Source organism: Merops nubicus, unplaced genomic scaffold (assembly GCF_000691845.1).
Source record: "Merops nubicus isolate BGI_N331 unplaced genomic scaffold, ASM69184v1 scaffold9268, whole genome shotgun sequence".
Lineage (NCBI taxonomy): Eukaryota > Metazoa > Chordata > Aves > Coraciiformes > Meropidae > Merops > Merops nubicus.
Window position 1 is genome coordinate 1 of NW_008628031.1, and position 22,958 is coordinate 22,958.

The window sequence follows — 22,958 nt, forward strand, 5'->3', positions numbered from 1 at the left end:
ATATTTAAAAAAATATATTATATATATTTACAAATATATATGTATTTGGTCCTATGTAAAGGCTGGGATACTGCATGATTGTCACTGCCTCTCAGATCTGCTTAAATTCCCTGGGATAAGAGTATCTATGATGGATGTAGTGTAGTCCCCTGTTTTGGCCATGAGGATAATAAACTACCACAGTAAACAAAAACTAGGCTTGTACTTCTTGTCTGAAAAAACCCACATCATGAGGTAATTCCACCAGTCAGTGCTTGGAGTCCTGGCCCAGAAACAGCCGTCTGTACAGTGGGCAACAGTGAATTCCCTTAGAGAAGATAGCAGTGGATGGGTCTGTGCCTCAGCATCTGTGTGGTGCTCATCTTTGTCTCTTCTCACAACTTTTTTTTTCTTCCTTAAATTAGTAAAATTAAGCTACATTGCAGTGTTCTGGGGAAAGCACTGTCTTCTGCTGGCAATATCTGAGCTCAGCAAAGAAACGTTGCATAAATAAAAATAAGCAGTGGCCACTGATCTCGGGGAAAAGCAAGATTTCTTTTGTGTTGAAGCACAAGACCATCAGCATGCTAGCTCATGTTAACATGGAGGAAAAATAGGCCTAGATATACAATTTTCTGTAGTCCTCAGAGACGATGCCAGCCTGTCAAACGAGGAGGTAATGTGGTGTGACGTTGTGACTTGTAAGATGACACACCCAGCAACTTTGGTACGCTTCAGATAGCCACAGCAGCGGTAGAGGGAAGGATGGTATGTGCACGCCAGCGTCTTGCATCATGCTGTGCTCCTGTTCCTGTGGGCTGAGCTTCGAGGACTCAGCCCCTTCCTTAGGATCTTTAAAAAGGGGCTTATAGCATGAGCTAGTTAAAGGAACGGGTTGAATTAGACACTGTACTGTAAAGCTGTCGTGGGTTTGGTTGTCACCTTCTCAGTCACTGCCCAGTAACAGTGCTGGCATAAAGGTGTCTGAATTGTGACTGGTACGAGCTCAGGAGAGCCCCATATCAGATGTGCCTAAAGGGCTGTGGCACAACGCTGTGCATCTGAAACATGTTGGTGATTTGAGTTTGCCCAGTTTGAGGTTTCTGCAATGAAACCTAAATTTAGCACAAACCCACATTGACTAATTTGAACGTTCTGCTGCCGCGTAAGGCTCTGTCTACTGACACAGAGCCTTGGCTCAGGGGTCGTAGCCAAGGCTTGCCTTGGTGCTCTAAAATAGCAGCTGGACTTCACCTCTGGGTTTCTCCCTCCCTAGATGTACTAATATTACAGCACTAAAGGCATCTATTTTGCAGTACCTAGCCTTTGTAGCTTCCTTTACAAGATATTCTCCCACGGTGGTTAAATGTAGCTCTTGAAGCAGTGAGCTGAGCCAACTCTGCTCAAACACCTTCAGTAATTTTTTGCATCGCTTTGGACTTTGCAGAGGGCTCTGAGCGCGCTCCACACGTCGCCTGCTGAAGGGAAAGCAGAGTGGTTAGCTGGCCCTGGTCGCTGGTGTGCAGTGCCTGTGGGTATTGCTGGGCAGCCACTGCAGGGCTGAGGAGCAGCACACGAGTCTGATAGCATCAGGACAGGGATAGCTGCCAGGGGACTAGGACGAGATGGCTCCTAAATGCAGGAATAAACATTGTAACCTGTAGTTAAGTGGATATAAAACTTTTAGTCTGTGAAGGGTGTTTTCTGTGTCTGTGACTAGATGTTATTAGGTGTTCGGGCGGGGTTGGGGGCATCTGGACAAGGGAATGGTTTTGAAACCCTCTTCACAACACGGCTGCAGACGGGTGACAGTCATGCGATTCTCTAGCCGCTAGTATCCAAGGCTTCATTTTTAACTTGGCAGAGAATTGCTCCTTCAGGCATATAAGCCAGCAGCTGTTCCCAAACTGCTCTTGTTTTTCTCAGAGAAGTTGAAAAAGATGTTGGAAGTATTAAAGTGAATGCAAAGAAGTAAGTTTGAATTGGGCATTGTCTGTGTGATGTTGTTACAGGCTGAGTTGTTTTGGAGGAAATGAGGAAATCCTAGCCAGTCTGAGCTTGTGTACTTTACCTGGTAGAACTTAAGAAGCTTCACTTTGGATCCCATATGGGAGAACACCCTTTTCACTACTAACAGAGTTTAGATCTTTATTCAAGTTAAGGCATAAGTTATTCTTAGAGTTGATGCATCTTTTCCACTTCAAAATTTGGAAGAGAGGATACCATTTATTTATGTTGGACTGTGATAATTATCATCTTCATTTTGCCTTTAAGTGTCAAGTAGAAATGTTAAACATATGAAAACAAGGACTGTTAGAAATTATAATTATGGGACAATTGGAAGTATAAAATGAATGTTTTAAACTGATGATCTCTCCACCCCTCCCTAATTTATTTCAGGTTTATGACTCCGGCTGTTGCGACAGCATTCTTCTGGAGCTGCGGGAATATCTGCCAAAATACTTCGGTGTCTGGTCACCACCTACTGCACCAAATGGTACTGTTCTAATTTTATCTGTTAATCCAAACCTCCTGGAAGAATCTTCTGGAGACTGTTTTTTGGCAGTTGCAAGCTCTACAGAGCTCTTTTGGTTTTGTTTTGTAACCCGCTAATGTTCCCTCTAACACCTGGTTCCAGTTTGCAGTCCTCTGGCTGGAGTCTTCCTTTCAGGGTGGCTGGGGCACAGCTGGTTGTACAGCAAACGTTCCCCCAGTAGCTGGGCTTGATATGTGTGGCCCCAGAGCTGCTGCTTTAGTCTGGGGCATGCTGAAGGAGTGGGCTGGTGAAGTGTTTCTGTCTGGCCAGACCAGAGCAAGAGGTGGGTGCTGTGTGGGTGTGCAAGGAAGAAAAAATGGATAGGTTGGGGCCTAAATGGAGGTGTTCAAACTGGACTCTGCTGCTGGACCTCCAGAGATTGGATCCTGTGGCTGTGCCATATCCTACAAACCAGTTACTTCAGCAGGGCCTTTACTGGGCAGCTCTGCTTGGCATCCTCTGTTACTGGTTTGAATGGAACAAAGATCCAGTGTCTTAATTTGTGTTTGTATAACATGTTAGGAGTCAGCACGAAAAATGTATTTTGGGAGGAGAGTTGGAAGATTGTCTCTTCAAGAGAAAATTGATATTATTAATGTATTTAAAACAGAAACTAGTTTTTCCTCTGGAGACTTCTCTTATTCATACTGGGGAAATAAAGCTTCTGGAACATACAGAAATGAAAGGATGCCGTTGAGTCTGTATAAATACATGGGCACTGAAATTAGATGCTGTGCTCTTTTAATATAACTGTCTTCTTTTGCTTACGCTGTCACTTGATAGACTTGTTTCCCAAAGAGAGCCTTTGGACACTGTCTAAACTCTGTGGAAAGAAAAGCAAGGAGGATTGTGGTAGTACCCAGTGCTTTTTTGGCTCAGATTTGCCTTCACACTCTCATATCTGGCACTAACTCAAATAGCTCTACCAGAGCTATCTTTTCACTTCCCTCATAGTTTTATGTGTGTAATGGAGCTCACTTTATGTCCCCTCAAAACTGCAAATCAAATTTTTCTATTCACAGCAGGATCTTAAGAAGTAAAAATATGTGGCCTAGCCAAGATACAGTAACTCAACACATCCCTGGTTTACTTTGGGAATTCGTTAGCCCTGTGCACTGTGGGGCTGAATTTTGGCAAGTCTCCACCAGTAGTCCTGACCTAGCCAGTAGGAATAACTGTTTAAAGGAAGAGTAACTTTTCATTTGGTTTGTTTTGCTTCTTGAAAAGAGTGCACTGTCAGGCATCCTCTTCCCAGAAAGCTATGGCGGGATTTCAAACAAAACACTCCATTGCCAGCTCTTATCTGTCGTGTTAATGAGTTTTGCATAGTCTTGATAGAAATCAAGTACATTGGAGATGATGGAGCTTAGCAGAAGGTGTGGGTGACAGATGCATCCAGAGCTGAGGAGGTGCCATTCATGCTAGAAGTGATCTGTTGTTTAGCAGATCTGTGCAAATGTGGTTTTGCTCATGCCAGATGTGAAGGGAAAACTCTGCGATGCGTTTGTGTGCTGATCAGTGTTTGGCACCAGGGGAAAAGAATCAGCAGTCTTCTGAACTTGGAAAACAAGTTTACAAAAATAAGAAGAGGAAGAAGTAACCACACAGAGAAGGGACATGGAGAGGCTCTTTTGGGGAAATCGGGGATCAGTTTCTTACCTGTTCCCCCAAATGAGCTGTGGATTAAGCTCTGGCTCAAAAGATTGAACGGTCCTAGTTGTTGGGTATGTCCCAGTGACATTAGATGAAGGAATGTAGCTGCTAGAAAGGTCTCTAGTTCCTAAATGTAGGTCGAGGATGTATTTGTAGATTTTTGCAGTCTTGACATTGGAAGCCTGACCTTTCTTTTGGCAGCTGCTGTTCTACAGCCCCTGGGGGGACAGCTCCACACAACCTTGGATAATTCCTTACTGTTGCTAAATTTGGCATAGGTGACTTCTGAAAAGAATAAAAAATGAGACTAAATAATATATCAGTTACCAAACTGTGCTTGCCACATGTTCTGAACTGTGTATAGATTGTTTGTTTGGTTTTTTTTTAAAAGAGTGTTTGTGTGGGGGAACATTGGCTTGCCTGGTTTCTAGGGCAGAGAGAAGATGGCCATCGGTGTCCTTCTGCTGATGAGAGGAGGAAGAAGGAAGGCTCTTGGGTGAATTATGTCTTGTATGTGTAACACCACAGCTGTTATCTTGGGTAGCGGATTGAGTTTGAGTAGGCTTATACAGACCTGAAGAGAATCATAGGCTTGTGACAGGAAAAAAAAAAACCTAAACAACTGAGTAGCTTAATTTTAGGACCACTCTGAACATGATCTGTGACTATCTCTGGGTTTTCATGTGGCAGGTAAGCAGGAACTTTGGTGGGTAAGGTGGAGAAGACAAGGAGTTTCTTTTTTTAGAGAGATAGTTAGGGAGAAGCATCAATCTTCTCTGCTGAAAATGTGGATGGGTGGCTGAAATTGCTAGCTAAAGAGGATGCATTGTATTAAGTGTAAATGACAGTATAGGAATTGTGGCAGAAAAGATGGGCTGATATTCACAGTATAGATAGAATTTGTAAAATAACTGGCTCTGCTGAAGTCACTGTGCTGCTGCACAGGACACGGAGTTACAGGTGGGTGGCCATCTCCCTGAGCTGATTTAAAACTGGGAACGAGACCATTTGAGTTAAGCTTTAGCTTCACTGGCACTGTGGGCATTTGGAGTTTATTAATAAAGAGGTGGAAAAGTTGTTATAAAGATGTAGCAGCCACATTAAGCTTTATCTCCTGTTGAGAGTTCTGGGGTTTTCTGCCTACTTCTTGCCCCTGTGTGGTGTGGGTTGTTTATTTTGTTGTTTGGTGGTTTTTTTAAGTAACTTTACTGCTGCTCATTTCATATTGTGCTCTAATTTTTATTGCCTAAACTGAGAACAGGGTAGATAAATATAAAGAAGCTTCAAACCTTTCTTTTCTTCCCTTGTTGCTGGGAGCAACTGTGGCTCTTCCCTGCTTATTCATATGTTTGAGAGATGACTTGTGAGGTAGGAGAAGTCAGATGCCTCCAGTTATGTCGTTGGTTCTGATTCCAGTGAGGACTGAATGCATCAGTGTGTACGTGCTGAAGGCTGCAGTGGTTTATGCCATGCATACTTGCCAAATTTTGGTGGTCTTTCGGCTTGTCTCCTTTGGGACTGTAATAAAACATGTAAATAATACATCAGGCCGCATCTTCCTGCCTCCTTCCTTGCTGCTGAAAAATAGAAAGGGGAGGGCAAGCCTCCAAGGAATCATTTGTTTAAATCTTTGAACTATGCAGTCAGGATTATCTACCAAAGCTAAGATAGAAAAGTTCTTATGAATTCTTTTCTCTGCAGAGGTTTTTAATTTAACCTGGTTTCAAGTGGTGAATGAATGATTTTCTGAAACACCTTGGGTTAGCAGTGTGCTACATAATATTTTAGAAAATCTTAACTGGATGGAAAAATCTGCAGTTTCTAGTTTAACAAAGCAAGGAGAGGAAGGAGAGTGCCATAGTTATCTAGGCTCAGCTACAGACTTGTTGATGACCTCAAGGGGCAGGGTTAGATCTGACACCAGGGGTCAGAACCTCAAAGGCTGTGAGGGCACCTGCCTTGAAAAGGTAGAGCAGCAATAACTAACCATGGCCAGATCTGAACCTACTTTATTTACCTTAGTCAGAACCTGAATGTGTGTCAAGATCTCAGAATCACAGACTGTTAAGGGTTGGAAGGGACCTCCAGAGATCGAGTCCAACCCCCCTGCCAGAGCAGGACCATTTAATCTAGGGCAGGTCACACAGGAACACATCCAGATGGGTCTTAAGAGTCTCCAAGGAAGGAGACTCCACAACCTCCCTGGGGAGCCTGTTCCAGTGCTCAGAAAACCTTACAGTAAAGAAGTTCTTCCTCATGTTGAGGTGGAACTTCCTGTGCTCCAGCTTGTATCCACTGCCCCATCTCCTGTCATGGGGCACAATTGAAAACAGGTTGCCCCTTCTTGACTCCCAGCCCTCATATGTTTATACACATTAACTAGATCCCCCCCTAAGTCTTCTCCAGACAAAAAAGCCCCAGGTCTCTCATCCTCTCCTCATAAGGCAGACGTTCTGTCGGGGTGACTGTTGAAAGATGTGGTTTTGGGGTCTCTTTTGGTAGACTGTAGATCTTGAATGCAACGCAAGTAAAACTGAACAGTGCCAGGAAAAATGAAGCATAAACACTTGATGCATTTTTCTGAGGCTATATTGAGAAAAATTAACTTGGTATAATGCTTCCACTGAGGTGGCACTGCTCTCCCTGCAAGGACAGAAAGCTTTCTGAGAGTGGGGGTGTGCACTGAACAGATGTAACATAGTCTTAATTCTGAGCTAGCAGTTAGCTAATGATGAGGACTTAAATAATATTCCAAAAAGTGTGAGAGAGATGAGTCATTTCTGTATAATTCACAGGCTTTGCCAAGCAATTAGTATTTCCCAGGGTTAGTGTTAGCTCCTAAGTTATTTTAATGCTTGTTATTTTTTAAAATAGTAATTGTTACATTTTTTTAGGAGATCAGTAAGGGAGGTATTCTAGCTTAACAGATCTGAACTGGGTGGGAAATTAAAAAGTGAGAGATAACTAGTACTTTTAAATATTTTTTGAGCTGCTGAATGTTGGTGTTGTGTGCTTAAAACAAGGGATTTAGACCAGTGGAGTAGGGGACAGCAGATAACCATGAGTTCTCTACAGATGCTTTCAATGGAAAGAGCATGACTCTCTTGCCTGTGTGTTGTCTGGAGGGAAGTGGAGATTTAAGTTCTGCTGTTTAAGCTAGTGTATTTTTATGGGTTCATTTTCTGTTGCTTTATGGAAATAGCTGTTTTACACTACTTTATATACAGTTAGATTTTGAGGTTGATAAAAACATTGCATCTAAACAATTCGTTGATTTTGTAATTGTAGCAGTTTGAGTCCAGAGATGCTCACAACATAATCTGAAGCATTTTTTGAGTTATTGGTGAGGGATTGCAGCCATTTTATTTATTTTCTGTCCCCACCTCCCATGGCATACCACTGGCTCTGTGGTTTTGAGAGCTAGGTACAGGAAACTTGAGTTTCATCTAGCTGGTTTTTTTGTGGGTTATTTTAGGCTGATAACACAAATCTATCGATTACAGTGATTTACATAATATGTAAAAAGGATAGGTATGAAGGATGATACTTAGGTTTCTACAATTACTATCTTAATAATGGGTAGCTAATAAGTTACCTGGACTCTGCTGCATTCAGTAGTGGTTCCTCAAAGCCCCACCAAATTTGTGCTAATATCTGACTGAATTAGACCTGTGTATAAAAATTTTGAATAGGAAAAGTGGCACCTGCAGTTCAGGTGGTACAGAATACACTTCCTGGTAGAATCACAGAGTGGTAGGGGTTGGCGAGGACCCCTGGACATCTTCCAGTCTGACCCCCATGCTCCAGCAGGGTCACCCAGATCACGGTGTCCAGGATCTGGGTGACCCTGGCAGGTTTGGAATCTCTTCAGAGAAAGAGACTTTACAGCCTCTCTGGTCCAGGCTCTGGTACCCTCATATGAAAGAATTTTCTCCTGATGTTCGTGTGGAACCTCCTGGGTTCCAGTTTGTGCCCGTTGCCCCTTGTCCTGTTGCTGGGCACCACTGAAAAGGGTCTGTCCCCAGCCCCTTGGCTTCTGCACTTTAGATACTGTAAACATTGATAAGGCAAGGAGAAGATTTGTCCTGGTTCTCCATAGGGATTCTCGTGAACAAATGCTGTGTGTGTTTGCTGCCTGTGGCTGCTCAAGGTGTGAGTTGTTTTGGTGTGGATATCCCTGCAGTTGTAGTTAGCAAACCTGATTGCTGGGTGAGGTAGTCTATGACGAAACTTTTTGCTGTAGCTAGGTGGATTCCTACAGAATCAATGGAGCTGACATTGTAAAGTACTGTCAGCTGGTGCAGCCAGGTAGTAGAAGACTGGATTTTTAAAAATAGTGTGTTAGTTTGACAGGCTTTCCTGAGAATGACTTTACATGCACAATATGCTTAGTCCTGTTTATACATACAGCAGGCTACTAAGGATTAAATCAAAACTATTTCAGATAGATACATATGACCATGATGGTGTAGAAATTGAAGCTCTAAGTAAGACTTACTGAAGTAATCAAAGTCCCTTTCATTGCTTATTCTTAAGAAAAGGTTTCTGCTTATGAACTGGAAATGCAACACTTCTGGTTTCCTTGATCTTCACTCTAACTGGTTCTGTTGCCTGTCTGTGCAGCTATCAAAACAAGGCAGTTTGTCCCTCTCCTCACTTCAAACTAGAACTGTTTTTTTCTTTCTTTGGCAATCCCATTTTATATTATGCTGCAGGAATGGGGAGTGCATTGGTTTTGTGTTTTTGGATTGCACTAAAGGCAAAGGCGCTCCTGGAATAGGCTGTATTTGAAAGGAAAAGAAACTTGAGTGCAGGGTTTGCAGCTGATGCTGTGCATCTGCAGGAGCTGATGTGAGGAAGGAGGCGCGTGTTAATGCCCTGAGTTGTCTCGGTGCACACTGTGCCCTGGCAAGGGCTGGAGATCTCTGCAGGCTCCCTCTGAGCAGAGCTGTCTGCAAGTCAGGCAGCTACTGAAGGTTGTTTTCTTCTGTTCTGACAATCAGTGCTGTAGATCATGTTGGTAAGAGTGACTTACCTGTGCTGGAGAAAAGCTTGAACCAGTTTGGCAAGGTTTTAGATACTGCTTTAAATCTTCAGGCACTCCACAGCCTTGGAGGATTTTTTTGGGAGGATCCACCCACCCTCCCAAAGGGACTTTTGGAAATGGATGAAGGGCAGCCTAGGATTTGAGGAGTGTTTTCCCCAAAAAGTGTGCCGTGAGAAATGAGTACAGATGGATGTGAGATAAAAGAAGAAAAATGAGATGCATTTCAGCCCCTGTAGGGTAGGACTCTGAAATGTTAATTTGATTTTGAAAGTTACACAAAAGGAAAAATTGCTGGTTTCATTCTTGCCCTTTCACATGGAGAAAAAAACCACCATCTCCGTTGCAAACCCAGCCATGTAGTGACCTGCATTTGTATGTACTTACTAATGCTATTTGAGGTATGTTAGTGGCATAATAAAAGCCACTCCTGAATGCTATTAGAGGCAATAATTTGAATTTGAGTGGTAGGTTAGCACACTTTAATTATATACAATTTTTGAAACAAGGCATTTAGAATTTAAAGCCAATGGAATTTGTGGGTGTCGGTGACTGTGATTTAGTCTGTGTTGAGAGGCAAATTTGAGTCTTAAAGAACTCACATGACGTTAAGCTTTAAACTCTTCTCCTTCCTCCACAGAAACTCAGCAGAAACTATATAATTGTTTTGCTTTGACCCACTGTTTATGAAAGTTTTGTCTTTTTAACAGATACGTATCTAAAACTGGAAGATGTGACCCGTAAGTTTAATAAGCCTTGCATAATGGATGTAAAAATAGGTCAGAAAAGTTATGATCCGTATGCTTCAGCTGAGAAGATACAGCAGCAGGTCAGCAAGTACCCGCTGATGGAAGAGATTGGCTTTTTGGTACTTGGCATGAGGGTAAGACCTTGTTTTGTTTTCAAATTCAGCTTCTGCTCTGGCCTGTTGTCCCACACCAGATACAGCAGTGTTAGTTTTTCTAGCAAATTACAAATCCTCTTGGGTTTTACATAAGTAAAGTGTTTTCTGAATATGTTGGTACTACTGTTATCAACTGCTGTGTGAAGCATGTTCCAAAACACACCACTCCTGTTCCCAACAAGGGTTTAACTTGGCAGGTCCCTTCTGTGAGTCTGTTTACAACTGGGGTTCTGTGCATGTCTGCAGGAAAGAGGCTGGGATGGACCATCGTTATTCAAAATTGAAGGTGGTTTCAATTCTTGCATAGCAAGTATTTCAAATTATTGGAGTACTTTTTTGCCTTTTAGGCTTACATCAGACATTTACATACAGAACCAGTCTTTGTAATAATTTAATAACGAACTGTATCCTCTCCAAATTTTACATCTTGGTTGTTTTTTCTTTTAATGAAAATAATTTTAATGTAACTTTTTTTTATTTAGGGAAGAGTAAGTTAGCTCCCGGAGGTGATGCATGTAGCTGTAAATAGCGCCTTAGACTCTGCATATAAAAAAAGCTTTCTATCAGAAGAAAACCTCTTTGATGCTTATGTACTCCAGGAGGTGCTGTCAGTTGAAGGTTAGTTTGAGAAGGATAAGACCCTGCAGATGTCCACGCTAACTCTGTGACGTTTCCTTATCTTGAGTGAGGAGAAAAGTGGAAATTCAGTATTACTGTACCAGCTACTCTAAAACTTCAGTGTAAAGAAAAGCTGTACAGGATATTTATGGATCAGTGACAGGAGTGTGTTGATGTCCGCAATGAATTCCTGTTGCAATGCATTTCAAGTACTTTTTTCTGCTATGATTGGCACAGGAATGATTTTCTTTTTGTTGTGTTTTTTTTTTTCCCCTTTTCACATATGCAAAGCCAGGGCTTCTCAAGCTCTGTATCAACAAGCATAACTGCCTGAAGAGTTTGATAAGCTTCCCCTTTGCTCTTAGATAGCAACAGGACACAGATTGCACCATTGTTTGAAATAACTCTAATATCTGTAATGTTTTTTACTTAATTGCCTAGGCTCTCAGCCTTAACTGTGTCTTGAGATAGGCTTTTACAGCTATAAATTATAGTGATCATGAGTAGTAATTATGTAAGCCTATGAGAAAGAACGTGGGAGTTGAGTCAAAAACCAGTGCAAGTTTAGTCGAGGGGGAAGGCTGGAGATTATAGCTTTGGATTTGGCTTATGGCATTACATAACCTTTCTTATCTCCTGTATGAAACAATGTGCTTCACATCCTTTGTTTCATGACAGTGCAAGAGGAAGGAATGCTTGCTTCCATGGTATTTTTGCTTGTGACTTGCTTCCAACAGTGGTGTTTATTGGTATCTTTACGCCGCTGCAGAAATTATTTTGATTCCCTAATTTAAGGTGTACCTACAGTGATGGTTCCCCAAAGCATTGCAGTTTCCCATCTGGTGTTTAACTGGATTGGATTTGGTTTGTGCCTTTGGTACCAAATTGCATGTTGGAAATTGTTCTCCAAGAATTCAGAAGGTTCCACCTCCCCTCACCCAACACTTAGCAAAGTCTAAATTCACAAGGCGTTTTCTCTGTTCAGCTTGCTGCCTCTTGATTATGAGTTGCTCTTTGCCTGGTTGCTTTATTTGTGCAAGATTCTGGCTGTAATGTAAAGCACTTGCCTATATGGACATCTACCACCTGTAACAGCTGACGTGCTGGAGAAAGATTGAGAATGTTTGCTGGGCAAAACATGGTACAACACGATTCAGAAAGCAGAGGGGTTTGGTTTTAATCTCTCTGTTCAGTGTTGTTTCTAACACAGAGGTGGGCTTGATTATCAAGTTTCTGTTTTGGAAGAACAAGGAAGGGCTGGGAAAAATTCAAAATGTGGTTATCTGTGTTTTTTAAAGCATGTCATATAAGCCAAGAAGAGATACAAGTGAAAATGTCTTCTAGGTGTCCTCTTTTAACACCAAGATTTAGGTTTCTACCCCAGAAGTCATTGATGTAGCTTTTTTTATGCACCAGTAAATAAGCAGTCATGTGTTTGTATATCAAATAGGTCTGGTTTGTCCTTAAGAGAAGTGAGTCTACGATCTGGCAGAACTTTGATTTATGTACGTAGTTCTGGCATTTGGCATGTGCCAACTTAGATTAATCTTAATGCCTTGAATAGAGAGAACAAATGCATGGAAAAGCACTTTGAAAATACAGTCATTTTGATAACATTGGTTAGAACCTTGATTTCATATTAAGTAGAGAGGTTCCTTTCTTTAACAGATGAGGACATAGATTTGTTATGAAAGTAGTGAGAGTTTGTATATAAGTTGGAAAGCTAAGGTACGGTTCCAACAGCAAAAATACAAGTTGCAATATGGTTTAGGTGGTGAACACATAAATAAGAAATATCTTTGCAATGCCTGCAGTATAAAAAAAAGTGTTTTGCATGCAGTTGGATACAAGCAGAATGTGTGGGTTGTGATCTCATTTTGGATTCTCAATCCCTTCAGACTCCGCAGTGCCCCATTTCTGCGGGTTTCCTTTTCTGCCAGAACATCTTGATTGCGGTGTCACACAGTCCATAATATTTCTGGAACGTTTTTAAAGCAGAAACCAGTGATTACGTAACTTTACCAGTATAATCCATCATTTACTTTTATTGCTTGTGCCTATGAACTATTGCATGCAGCAATGCAGATATCTCATCAAAGCTGCTTTTACAAGTGAGTTTCCTAATCTATAGCACATGTTTTCCTGCAAGATATTTTAAAACTGACTTTAGCTGGGTCTGTTTTATGAGTTCTTTAGAAACCCTTTCTAGTACTGTGGTTTTCATAAGCTCTGATGTGTTAATAACAAGATTTAGGAAGGGAGAAATAGTAAAGCTATTAAACCCTGCATATAGTGTTCATATTCTTCCATGGTAAAAAAATGGCCAGAACTGGGTTTTTACATTTATGAGTCTAATTTAAGCTTTGATGTTTAAGCAAACAAGAAGACAGAAAAAAAACAATCTAAAAAATGACCCTGCAAAACTAAAAACAAACGAACAAACTCACAGTAAACCAAAGAAACCAAGTAAAAGCCCTGGAAGAAAAACAAAAACAACCCAACCCTCCAAACAGACGTGCCCCCAGAAGTCTGGAAATGGATGTTTGCAGGGTTGGAGTGAGCAGTGAGCCGGGGCTCTGGCTGGGATCCATGCTGGCTGCTACCCCTGTGCACTGCTGCCTCCTCCACTCTTCCCTCTTGCCACTGGTATTCCCTGGCTCTTGCAGTCAAGTTCGGCTCATCCATTCCTCAGTTTGACGGTGCTGGATCCATGCTGCAGGACTGAGTCCAGTGCCTGCTGGTGGATGGAAGAGTGTGTTTTGGAAGCACTTTATTTGTAGAGTTCAGGAGATTGACCTGTCATCTTTGTGGGCAAGTTCTAGCAGATGGATGCCCTGGCTTTTTTTTTTTCCAGTACATGACAGTTTTGTCAGGTATATGACATCTGTTCCACATGTGTACTTATGGCTGATAAGATATCCTGTATGTTAGGAAAAAGCTCATGATGGATGAGATGAGAGATGGCTTTTTTTGTTTTCCCCCTCTTATACAAAAAAAAAAGAGGTATAAAAGACATTTATTCTCATGCAATGCTCCCTGGAAGTCCTGAGAGTCCAAAATTATGTACTAAGCTGTTTTTTAAATGGTTCATGATTTAACAGCAGTGTTATTGTTTGTTCTCTGTAGGAGATTATTGGTCTGCTTTTTCATTGAATTTATTTCAACGTAATTTCATTATACAGCTTATTTATGTAAGGACCTTACTAAGACATCATGTTGATTGTCAGAGCGTTTGGTGTATGCTCAATCATATAAAGCACTCTGTCAAATACCAGAAAAACAAAGAAGCAGAAGAGATAGAAGAATATGTAAGTGTCGTCTTAGAAACAGCAGGACAGGGGTACATCCCTCCTGTGATGAATTTTCAAGCTGACAGGGATATGTGTACTTCTATCACTTGTGGTCTAGCAACAATATAAGGAATTTTTTTTCTTAAAAAAAGAAAAAGAAAGGTGCACCCTGTGAAGGTGGGGGCCTGATGCTGGTGTTGGATGTCCCTGGGTTAGTTGGGATGCTCCCTGCTTTGCCCCTGCTTGTGGCTAGGCTCCAGTTTTGGCAGCAGGCTGGGTACTGACCTTCAGATACCTTGCTGTAAACAGAAAAACTGTGTGATATTTAAACACTTGCTTGCTCTTACCTGTATGAGGGTAAAATAGGGGTGACAGTGAAGTGTATTTATGGAAAAAATATGCAGAGTCAACAGCTCAGCCCTTTGCCCTTTGAAGTCTGGATGTCTCTGCATCAGAGCGTGTCTCTGTAAGCTCTGTGTCCTTGCTTAGCAGAGCGGGTCCCAGGCTGCCCTCGTGGGGCACGCAGGGGAGCAGGGACGGGCACCGGGAGCTCCAGGGGAGCTTCCCAGGAACCGGCTGGTGTGTGGGAGCCTCAGCAAGTCCACATCATGAGTTAGGTACCACACTGCAGTACTGGATGGACCTGCTCAAACTAGAGGGGTTTTTCCCCACTTTCATTGATGTGGATCAGTTAATATTTTCTGCAGATGGGGAAGAGCTCTGCAGTTTATCTAGCAGAGATTTTGATTTGTGATAGTCGTGTCTCCACTACACAGGCTATTCTTAATACGTATTGAAATTACACTTTCTGGAAGTTAGGGAGTTGCTGCAGGTAGGGGTTTGAATAGCGTGTGTATTTTTCTGCCGTGCCACGGAAATCAGTACTGAATTACCATAAATAACATTACATGACACTGGATATCTGTTTCCCTCAGTCCAGTCTTCAGCTTCACGTCCCAAAGCTGCAGTTGCAAGGTTTCCCAACTGTGTATCTCACTGTTGAGATCTTACAAGGCATGTGTGTTTTGTTTTGTTTTGGTTTTTTTTTAAGACCACACTGGACCAACCTTTTATTTTAGTTCAAACTTTCCCTCAATTCAAGAACTTCAGACGAACTAAAATAATTGGCAAAAGGGGACAAAAATATGTGTGCGTATGCAGGCAGCTATAACTTAACACCTCGTGGGGAAACAAACATGAAGTGCAGGTTGGGAAAGTCCAAAGATAATTTCCCTCTACAGTTAATCATCTGGATATTTTGTTGTGCTGCCCATACACAGTCCCTACTACTACTAATGAAAAAAATGAAGCTCTTAGCATGCTGGATTCCATTTCTATTTGTGCAGAAACCTCACCAAAGGGGAGCTGCCTGTAGGCACAAGGAGGAGTCTTCACATTGTCAGCCAAACCAGATCTGATCTGTAGTAAGAATGTATAAAAATCACCGATGAAGCAGGAGTTTTCTTGAAGGCAGCATTTTGCAGATCATGCAAAGAGTTTTCTTTGTCTTGTACTGTACAGTGAATCTCCTTGTGAATACAGAGCAAACAAAACAAGCTGTGGCAAGTGGAGAAGAAATGAGATTTTTCCTGTCTAATAATTTCTTAGCCATTGTTAAGGTTACAGATTTGACTTATTTGACTTGTCATCGTTTTTAAAGAAATGGGCTAGTACAGACAGCTGAACAACAGGGATACAGAAAAACGTTGGTTCAAAGGCAAATAGTCTTTTGGGAAGGGTTAGTAGCAGATTAGTAGTGGCAACAGTGTGAACAAAAGCATGGTGAAGCAAGAGGCCCATAGACTAGGAAGTAGTTTTGAGTCTGCTGCTGCTGCAGCACAGCCATCCCTGTGTCTGGGGGATAGCTGAGGGGGAAGCAGGACCTGGGGAAAGATGATTTCTGTTGGAGTTTCGTTTTCTGTTCGTCTGCTTTCAGTATGAAGCTCAATGTATTCAGATTTTGTTGAGGGTTTCCAGGAATGTTCAAATAGTTGCTTCCTTGCAGTTGAGAGAAGGCTTCAAGCAGTATTAAGAGTTGGCTCTTTGGCTACCATGGAAAATTCTTTGATGGTTACCTACATATGTTGCCTTTTAATGCTATTGTCTGCAGCCAAGCCCAGTGGTAACCAAGCTTGTTCCGAGCCCTTGCTTGTTCACAAGACAGTTAAATACATACATTGTCCTGTTGGTATGCATGTAGGACTTCATAGTTCATGACTGACCTTGTTGTGTAGTTTAATACGCACTGTTAATGCAAAACACGCACATCTGCCTGGGTATTTTTAAACTAAAGCCATCTGGGGGGCAATGGTTTTGTGTGAATTATGAGAAGAGGTAGTGGCTTCATGGGAAACCCAGCTGAGAAGCACAGGGGGCTTATGTGCTGCTCCAGCCTTTCTTTGGAAAACAGAATGAGCTTGCAGATCTTAATCGGCATTTTTGAGCAAGTGCCCATGTCCCAAAAACTGTTAGCTCCTATGGGAAGAGATAAGGTTCTGGTAAACAAGGTTATTATTCAGGGGAGTGCTGCAGAGCTGGTGTTTGGAGGAAGCTGCCTCTAGACTGAGTAAATGAAAACATATATTATTATTAAAATGAAGGCACAGCCAGTGAAAGGTTAGCTGTAGTCATGAGACTCTTGATCCTTTTCCAAAGCAATGTATTTTTTTTAATCTTTGCTTTATTTAATTACCTCTGGCTTGTGTCTCTTTCCATTTCAATGTTTTTGAAACTTCTGTACAGTTTTGAAAATAAGTTCTGTTCCCGAAGAATTTATGTAAGTAATCTTTGTGTTAATGCGTTATGTGGTACTTCTTAAATGTTTTGGGGAAAAAAACCAAAGTGGTTAAAAACAATTGTTTTCATGACACCAAAATCACACTTGTCAGATGCTCTTTTAGAACAACTCAGCTTTGCTATGCTCTTCTGCAGTCTGTAGGTATCAGGGCCTCAGTTTCTCTTAGGATGTATCCTAAGAGTGGAAGTAGGAATCATAACAGTGGGAAGTGTCTCTGCTACCAAGTGAGTTTAAACATTTAGGCTTACAACTGTTATTTCTTTAGGATAACTAGAATTATTTACTGCTCCTTTAATTCATGGTTGATGACTTAAATCAGTTTCCAGACATTAGGATTTAAGTTCCTTGGGGACCTTGCATTTAAATACTTCTGTTTTTTTTTTTTTTGTCAAAGTAAGAGCTATTTGAGACTTCTCAGCTACTTCACAAAGCAGGAGCTTAAGGAGCTGTGTTTTCATATTGTGCTCATCATTGTTTGAGTGGGGGAGAGGGTTTTGGGTTAGGGGGCTGCAGCAGAAATAGAAAATGGTGTGTTTTATAATTATTGCTCATATACCACTGCCTTTTTTATGCGCTGATGTCTTGCTATCCTGGGCTTTTCTGTGGGCTACAGCAAGAAGAAGACCCCAAAGGAGGGCTGGAGGGCAGGCACCTCACTGGTGCCCCTAACTTGCTTTCTGTAGGATCCTCTCTCTGCACAGTGGGTGAGGGGAGGGCAGCGCGCTGCAGCCGGGGTGGGTGCTGCAGGGTTGGGTGGTCTGAACGAGTGCCAAGCACAGTTTCTGCCAGAGACAGCTGCCTGCTTGGTAACACCGTTAGTTCTGCAAATAGGAATTGTCTGCACTCTCATAAACAAATTATACTTGGGCCTGGCTAGCTGGCACGTTTCTACTATGGAAATTATTTCAGTCAGAGGGAAAATGTGTCTCTGTGTAAAACATTTCTGAATTAAGTTGTTAAGCTTGCACAAGTCCCGATATGGACAAAACTGTACCCGCACGAGTTGCCTCCCTTTTGGGTGAGAGCTGATGTACTGCTATCAGTGCTGGAACAGAGCTTCCACTGGGCTCCTGGCGCTTATTTAGTATAATCTCATTTGTGCCAGCACTTACAGTTTCAAATGGACCTCATGGAGCTGGGCCTTACTGGTCACATCCCCCCATACTCAGCACTAGTGATGCCACACCTTGAATCCAGGGTTCAAAATTGCTGAATTTGGGCCCCTCACTCTAAGAAGGACATTGAGGGGCTGGAGCATGTCCAGAGAAAGGCAGTGAAGCTGGGGAAGGGTCTAGAGCCCCAGTCTTGGGAGGCATCAGGCAGCTGGGGGACCTGGGGGTGTTGAGCCTGGGGAAAAGGAGGCTCAGGGGAGACCTTCTTGCTTTTGACAACGCCCTGAAAGGAGGTTGGAGCCAGGTGGGGGTCGATCCCTTCTCCCAAGGAACAAGCGGCAGGACAAGAGGAAACAGCCTCAGGTTGTGCCAGGGCAGGTTCAGGTTGGACATGAGGGAAAATGTCATCCTTGAAAGGGATGTCAAAGCCTGGAAGAGGCTGCTCAGGGCAGTGGTGGAGTCCCCATCCCTGGAGGGATTTCAAAGCTGTGGAGATGTGGTGCTGAGGGATGTGGTTTAGTGGTGACTTGGCAGTGCTGCGTTAACAGTTGACTTGATGATCTTGAAGGTCTTCTCCAATCAAAACGAGTCAATGATTCTGTACTATTTCTTATTGTTTTGCTTTGCCCTAAATATAGTTTTAAGAACTGCAAAATTAATTGCATTGAATTTTCGAGCTTGTTATGACTTTGTGATTTAATAATTTGTAGTAACATGGGTAGGATTGTGACAGTTTCAAGTCTTAGCATTGATTTGCAAGGCAGGTGTCATACAAAATGTTTTCCTGTACTAGATACATTGCATTTTGGCAACCAAATGTCTTTCTAATGCAGGAAAGCTGTAGCTTAGACCTCAGGATGAGCAGGGGAGGATTTTAGGGATTAGTGCATTAGAGGGCAGTGCTGACTGCCACAAGAAGCCTGAAACTCTGCAGGGGCTAAAGGGTCCCAGAGGTTTCACAGCCTGTCTGTAAGGGGTCTCCCAGCTCTGCAGAAATACCAATTGTTGAAAAAACCCACTTTTTTCTTGCAGGTTTACCACGTCTCTTCTGACAGCTATGAGACACAAAACCAGCACTATGGACGGAGCTTGACCAAGGAAACAGTAAAGGATGGTAAGGGAATTCCTGTGTCAGAATTTGGTGCTCTTGGATATTTTTATTTAATGAATTTATTTATAGAACTGCATGAAAAAAGTAGTCTGTGTGTTCCCAATTTAAAAGTCCCTTTTTCTTCTCTTGCCATATGGATTTTTAGCAGTTTCCTATAGCATTTGAACTACCTGTTGATGCTAAATTAAGTTTGCAGTTGGCTTTAACAGCAGTCTACAGGAATTTCCTTATCACGTATCTTTTACTATTAATAAGGGGGTGGTAGTGGTAGAATTAAATTTCTTTGCAGCTTCGAAACTATAACGAAACAAATTTTTTTTTTTGAAGCATTCAATGTTTTATCATATGTATACTTTTATCTCTAGTTGTCGGTGAATATATGCTGTCTTTTATATTAGGAAGCTGCTACAAAAGCATCTTTCAGTTTAAGGGACCTCCTTGGTTGAAGTCAATCCATATGTTTTTCCACATTATCAATTAATAAAAGTATTTACTAAAAGTAAATAAAAACAGCCATCACAGGACTGTTTGGTGGTAACTATTTCAAACTATTTATTAGTTGAAAGCTGTTTGTGTGTCCCTCACCGAGGGGCAGGAGGACACCCACACGAACACACCCCTCTCCAGAGCTGCCACTAATTGGTCAGCTCTGTCACTCCTCATAAAGAGCCACTTGAGTTTCTTTATCCATGGAGAATTTAATGGGTCCCTGCCTAACACTGTCCAGATCCTTGCTAAAATGACCTGGGGAGCAGGAACCGTGTTCACCAGTGATAAGTTTGATATGTTTCTTGGTTTTATTTGCAGTCCAAGTCCAATCAGTAGCATTAAACAGTCAAGCCTTATTCAGGGGAGGTCACTGAAGGTATCAGAGTTCTGCTTCCTCAAATCTAGAACTATTCTCATCCCAAGAGAAATGAAAGAAGTTTGATTTCTTTTCCAAGGTGAAACTCATCCTGAAAATGTCTGTTTCTTGCAGGCATCTCAAAGTTTTTCCACAATGGGTACTGCTTGAGAAAAGATGCGATAGCTGCCAGCATTCGGAAGATAGAAAAAATTTTGGAGTGGTTTGAGGGCCAGGAGCAACTCAACTTTTATGCGAGCTCATTGCTGTTTGTTTACGAGGGTTTGTGCCAGGCAACAACCGTGCGGTTGAGTGATGTCACCTTGGCAGAGAAGAGGGGAGTGCCCAAAGGACTGTTATCAGGTGGAGACATACTGGAGTATAATAATAACATTCATGTAATAAATTCTACAGAGAACGGAAAAATTGAGGCCTCTGTAAGTAAAGGCTTGTCCAAATTTTATGCACTTCACAAAAAAGCATACTCGAAGAGGCACCACAGTCAACTCTCACTGAAGGTGGAAAATTTGGAGCAAGACAACGTGTGGAAAAGCAGCACGTGCATTACACAGGAGCATCTGAATGGAAATGTTATACCCCAACTGGAAAAAGTTTTCTGTCACATGCCAGCAGAGACCAAGGAAAGTGCAAACGTAGAAGTCCGAATGATAGATTTTGCTCACGTGTTTCCTAGCAACACAAAGGATGAGGGCTACATTTATGGTCTAAAGAATTTAATCACAGTACTTCAAAATATTTTGGATAACTAAATTCTTTGCTATGTTTTTTACTGGGGGCCAATGATAAAGAAGAGCAACAACATGAAGAATTTCTGCACTTGTAATGCTGTATAACTGGGTTTGTATTGTTCTATATTTTATTTGTCTTTGTACTTTTGGTAGGAGGGTTTAACTTTTTATAATCTCACTCAGGAAAATAATTGCTAGTTAATTAGGGAGTGTGAAAGGATGAAGATACTTGAGATCAAGCAGGATAGGTAAATTAGTACAATGAAATGTGTATGGTTGGCTTTAATCCAAGGAGTACAGTTGTACAATTAACAAGGGTTCCGTTAATTCCCCTAACAGCTTTAGCATAGATAATGTTTGCCCACTTGGCCTTGACACTGAGCTGTATCTCCATTAACAGGATGTTAGAAAGCGGACTGAAAACTCTTCATGTGCAGGATTGATGTCCTCAGTACTGCCCTCTTGTGTTTACTGTACTTGAATAACTGGAGATAACCCTACTTGGAGGACAGTCCCGTTTCGAGTCAGTAATGTGACCTGGAAGCCAGTGTTAACTACAAAAAGTGCTTTTCTCAGTGTTGGGGGGTGATGTTGCCGTTCTGTCAGCCCTGGTGTGGGTGCTTCCCCCTCGGGTCGTTGTCCCTGGCCGATGTTCACCGCAGACAAGCTGCAGCTGAGTTTCTGTTGAGGTGCTAAGAAAAAGCTGGACTAAAATATCATAACAGGTTTAAACTGCACAACTGCTAGAGAAACTGTTCCTAAAAAAGAGTAAAAGAATGCGAAGGCGAAATGCTTCAGGAACTAATTTGGTTTAGGAGATTAAGTCAATCTGTTATTGGGGTGTCCCATGTTGTGACTAGGAGAAATGTCTCCCTCCTTTGTTCTCATGGCCCTTCTCCCAAAACATTGCTTTTAAAAGCAAACTAATTGAATGGAGAAACAAGGTGTTTGGAGTGAGCATAGAGAGAGGTCCTGTAGCCCTTTGCCGCTTGTATTTTTGCAACAAGATTTTCTCATTTCCACTGCTGGGGAGCACCGACTGGAAACGAGGAGCAAGGCAGGTGAGGAACCCTTTACTGCAAAGATCCAGTTCAGCCCTGGAGCAAACGGATGTACCTTCACTTGCTGCAGTGGAGTCATGGCTCTCTCACCCTGGGCTAAAGCTGGCTCTTTGATTTTTTTTTTTTTTTTTTTAAATGACACACAGGCAAGCTGTGTAATGTGAAAGTTGTCCCACTTCCTTCTTCTTCACAGGCAAAATTCAAGGTTTGATATGGAATATTTGAGATGGGGATGACACATCCAAAGCATTTTTGGTGTGTCTCTGTGCTGTGTACATGGCTGCCCTGCCTTCTGTATATAGTCAGCTACAGGAAAGGTCGAGGTGGGAGGGTCTTGCTATCCACAGAGCAAGATTTTAATGTTTTAAGCAAGCCCTAGAAGTTAATACTTTTTACAATGGATTTGGTCATTGGAAACATACAGCTTTTCCATGTGGACATGATGTGGCATGGTGGCCTTGCTGCTCTCTCTGTAAGATGTTCTGCACTATGCATTCATTTGTGTCCATGTCTTTGCAAGATCTCCATTTGACGTCTGCTTTTCTATATTGGAAAGAAAATACTTTTTCCAACAAATATGCTGTTTTAAATGAAGCTGAAATTTTAGCTGTTTGCGAACCTGGGTTAAATGGAAGAAACAGGGTATTATGTGTAGAACAACATTGTTTAAACTTTACGGCTAATATTGGCCAATACATTAAAGAATGAAACCAGTCTGTTAGTAACGTAATGTTTTTGAAGCAGGGGATAAGACGTCTGCAGGATGGGCAGTATCATTTTGTTGAAAACTTTATGCAAGTTATGGGGAAGGCTAAAGGAAAAATACCAGGAAGATAAAGTTTTTTGTGTTTTTTCCTACCTGGTCTTTCCATTGCACCATCTAGTTAAGTAAGTATATTCCCAACTTTCTGCAAACTAAATTCAGCCATATCCTAGATAGAGTTTGTGTTTTTGTTTGCTTTGATGCTGGTTTTTCTGTTATGATTTTGTTGTTCTGTCCCATAAATAGCCAACACTAGGGTAGTCTAGGCTAATAGTGACCTTGTATGATAAATTCACAATGTTTTCTAGAAAACATGGGAAAACATTTGTACATCTGAATTTTCGTCCTCTGTAATTCATCTCTCCTGGATTTTAATCCATCTTGTGCCGGAGAAATCAGACACCTGCCTCAAAGAAGTCAGTTATTGGAAAATGATCTGTGTGCTCTTAGTATAAGCGCGTTCTCCTGTCTCTGCTTTAGAATAAATGTCCTCAGTG

The 22,958-nt window shown here is 41.8% G+C and overlaps 1 protein-coding gene across 1 annotated transcript; it reads left to right on the forward strand.

Moving 5' to 3' along the window:
- Positions 1-2,379: 2,379 nt before the first annotated feature.
- Positions 2,380-20,702, forward strand: IPMK (inositol polyphosphate multikinase; the record flags this gene model as incomplete). Its single annotated transcript, XM_008946551.1, has 4 exons — positions 2,380-2,476; positions 9,923-10,095; positions 18,966-19,047; positions 20,024-20,702. Coding segments are annotated over 4 exons (987 nt in total), but the record flags the coding sequence as incomplete, so codon positions are not given.
- Positions 20,703-22,958: the final 2,256 nt, after the last annotated feature.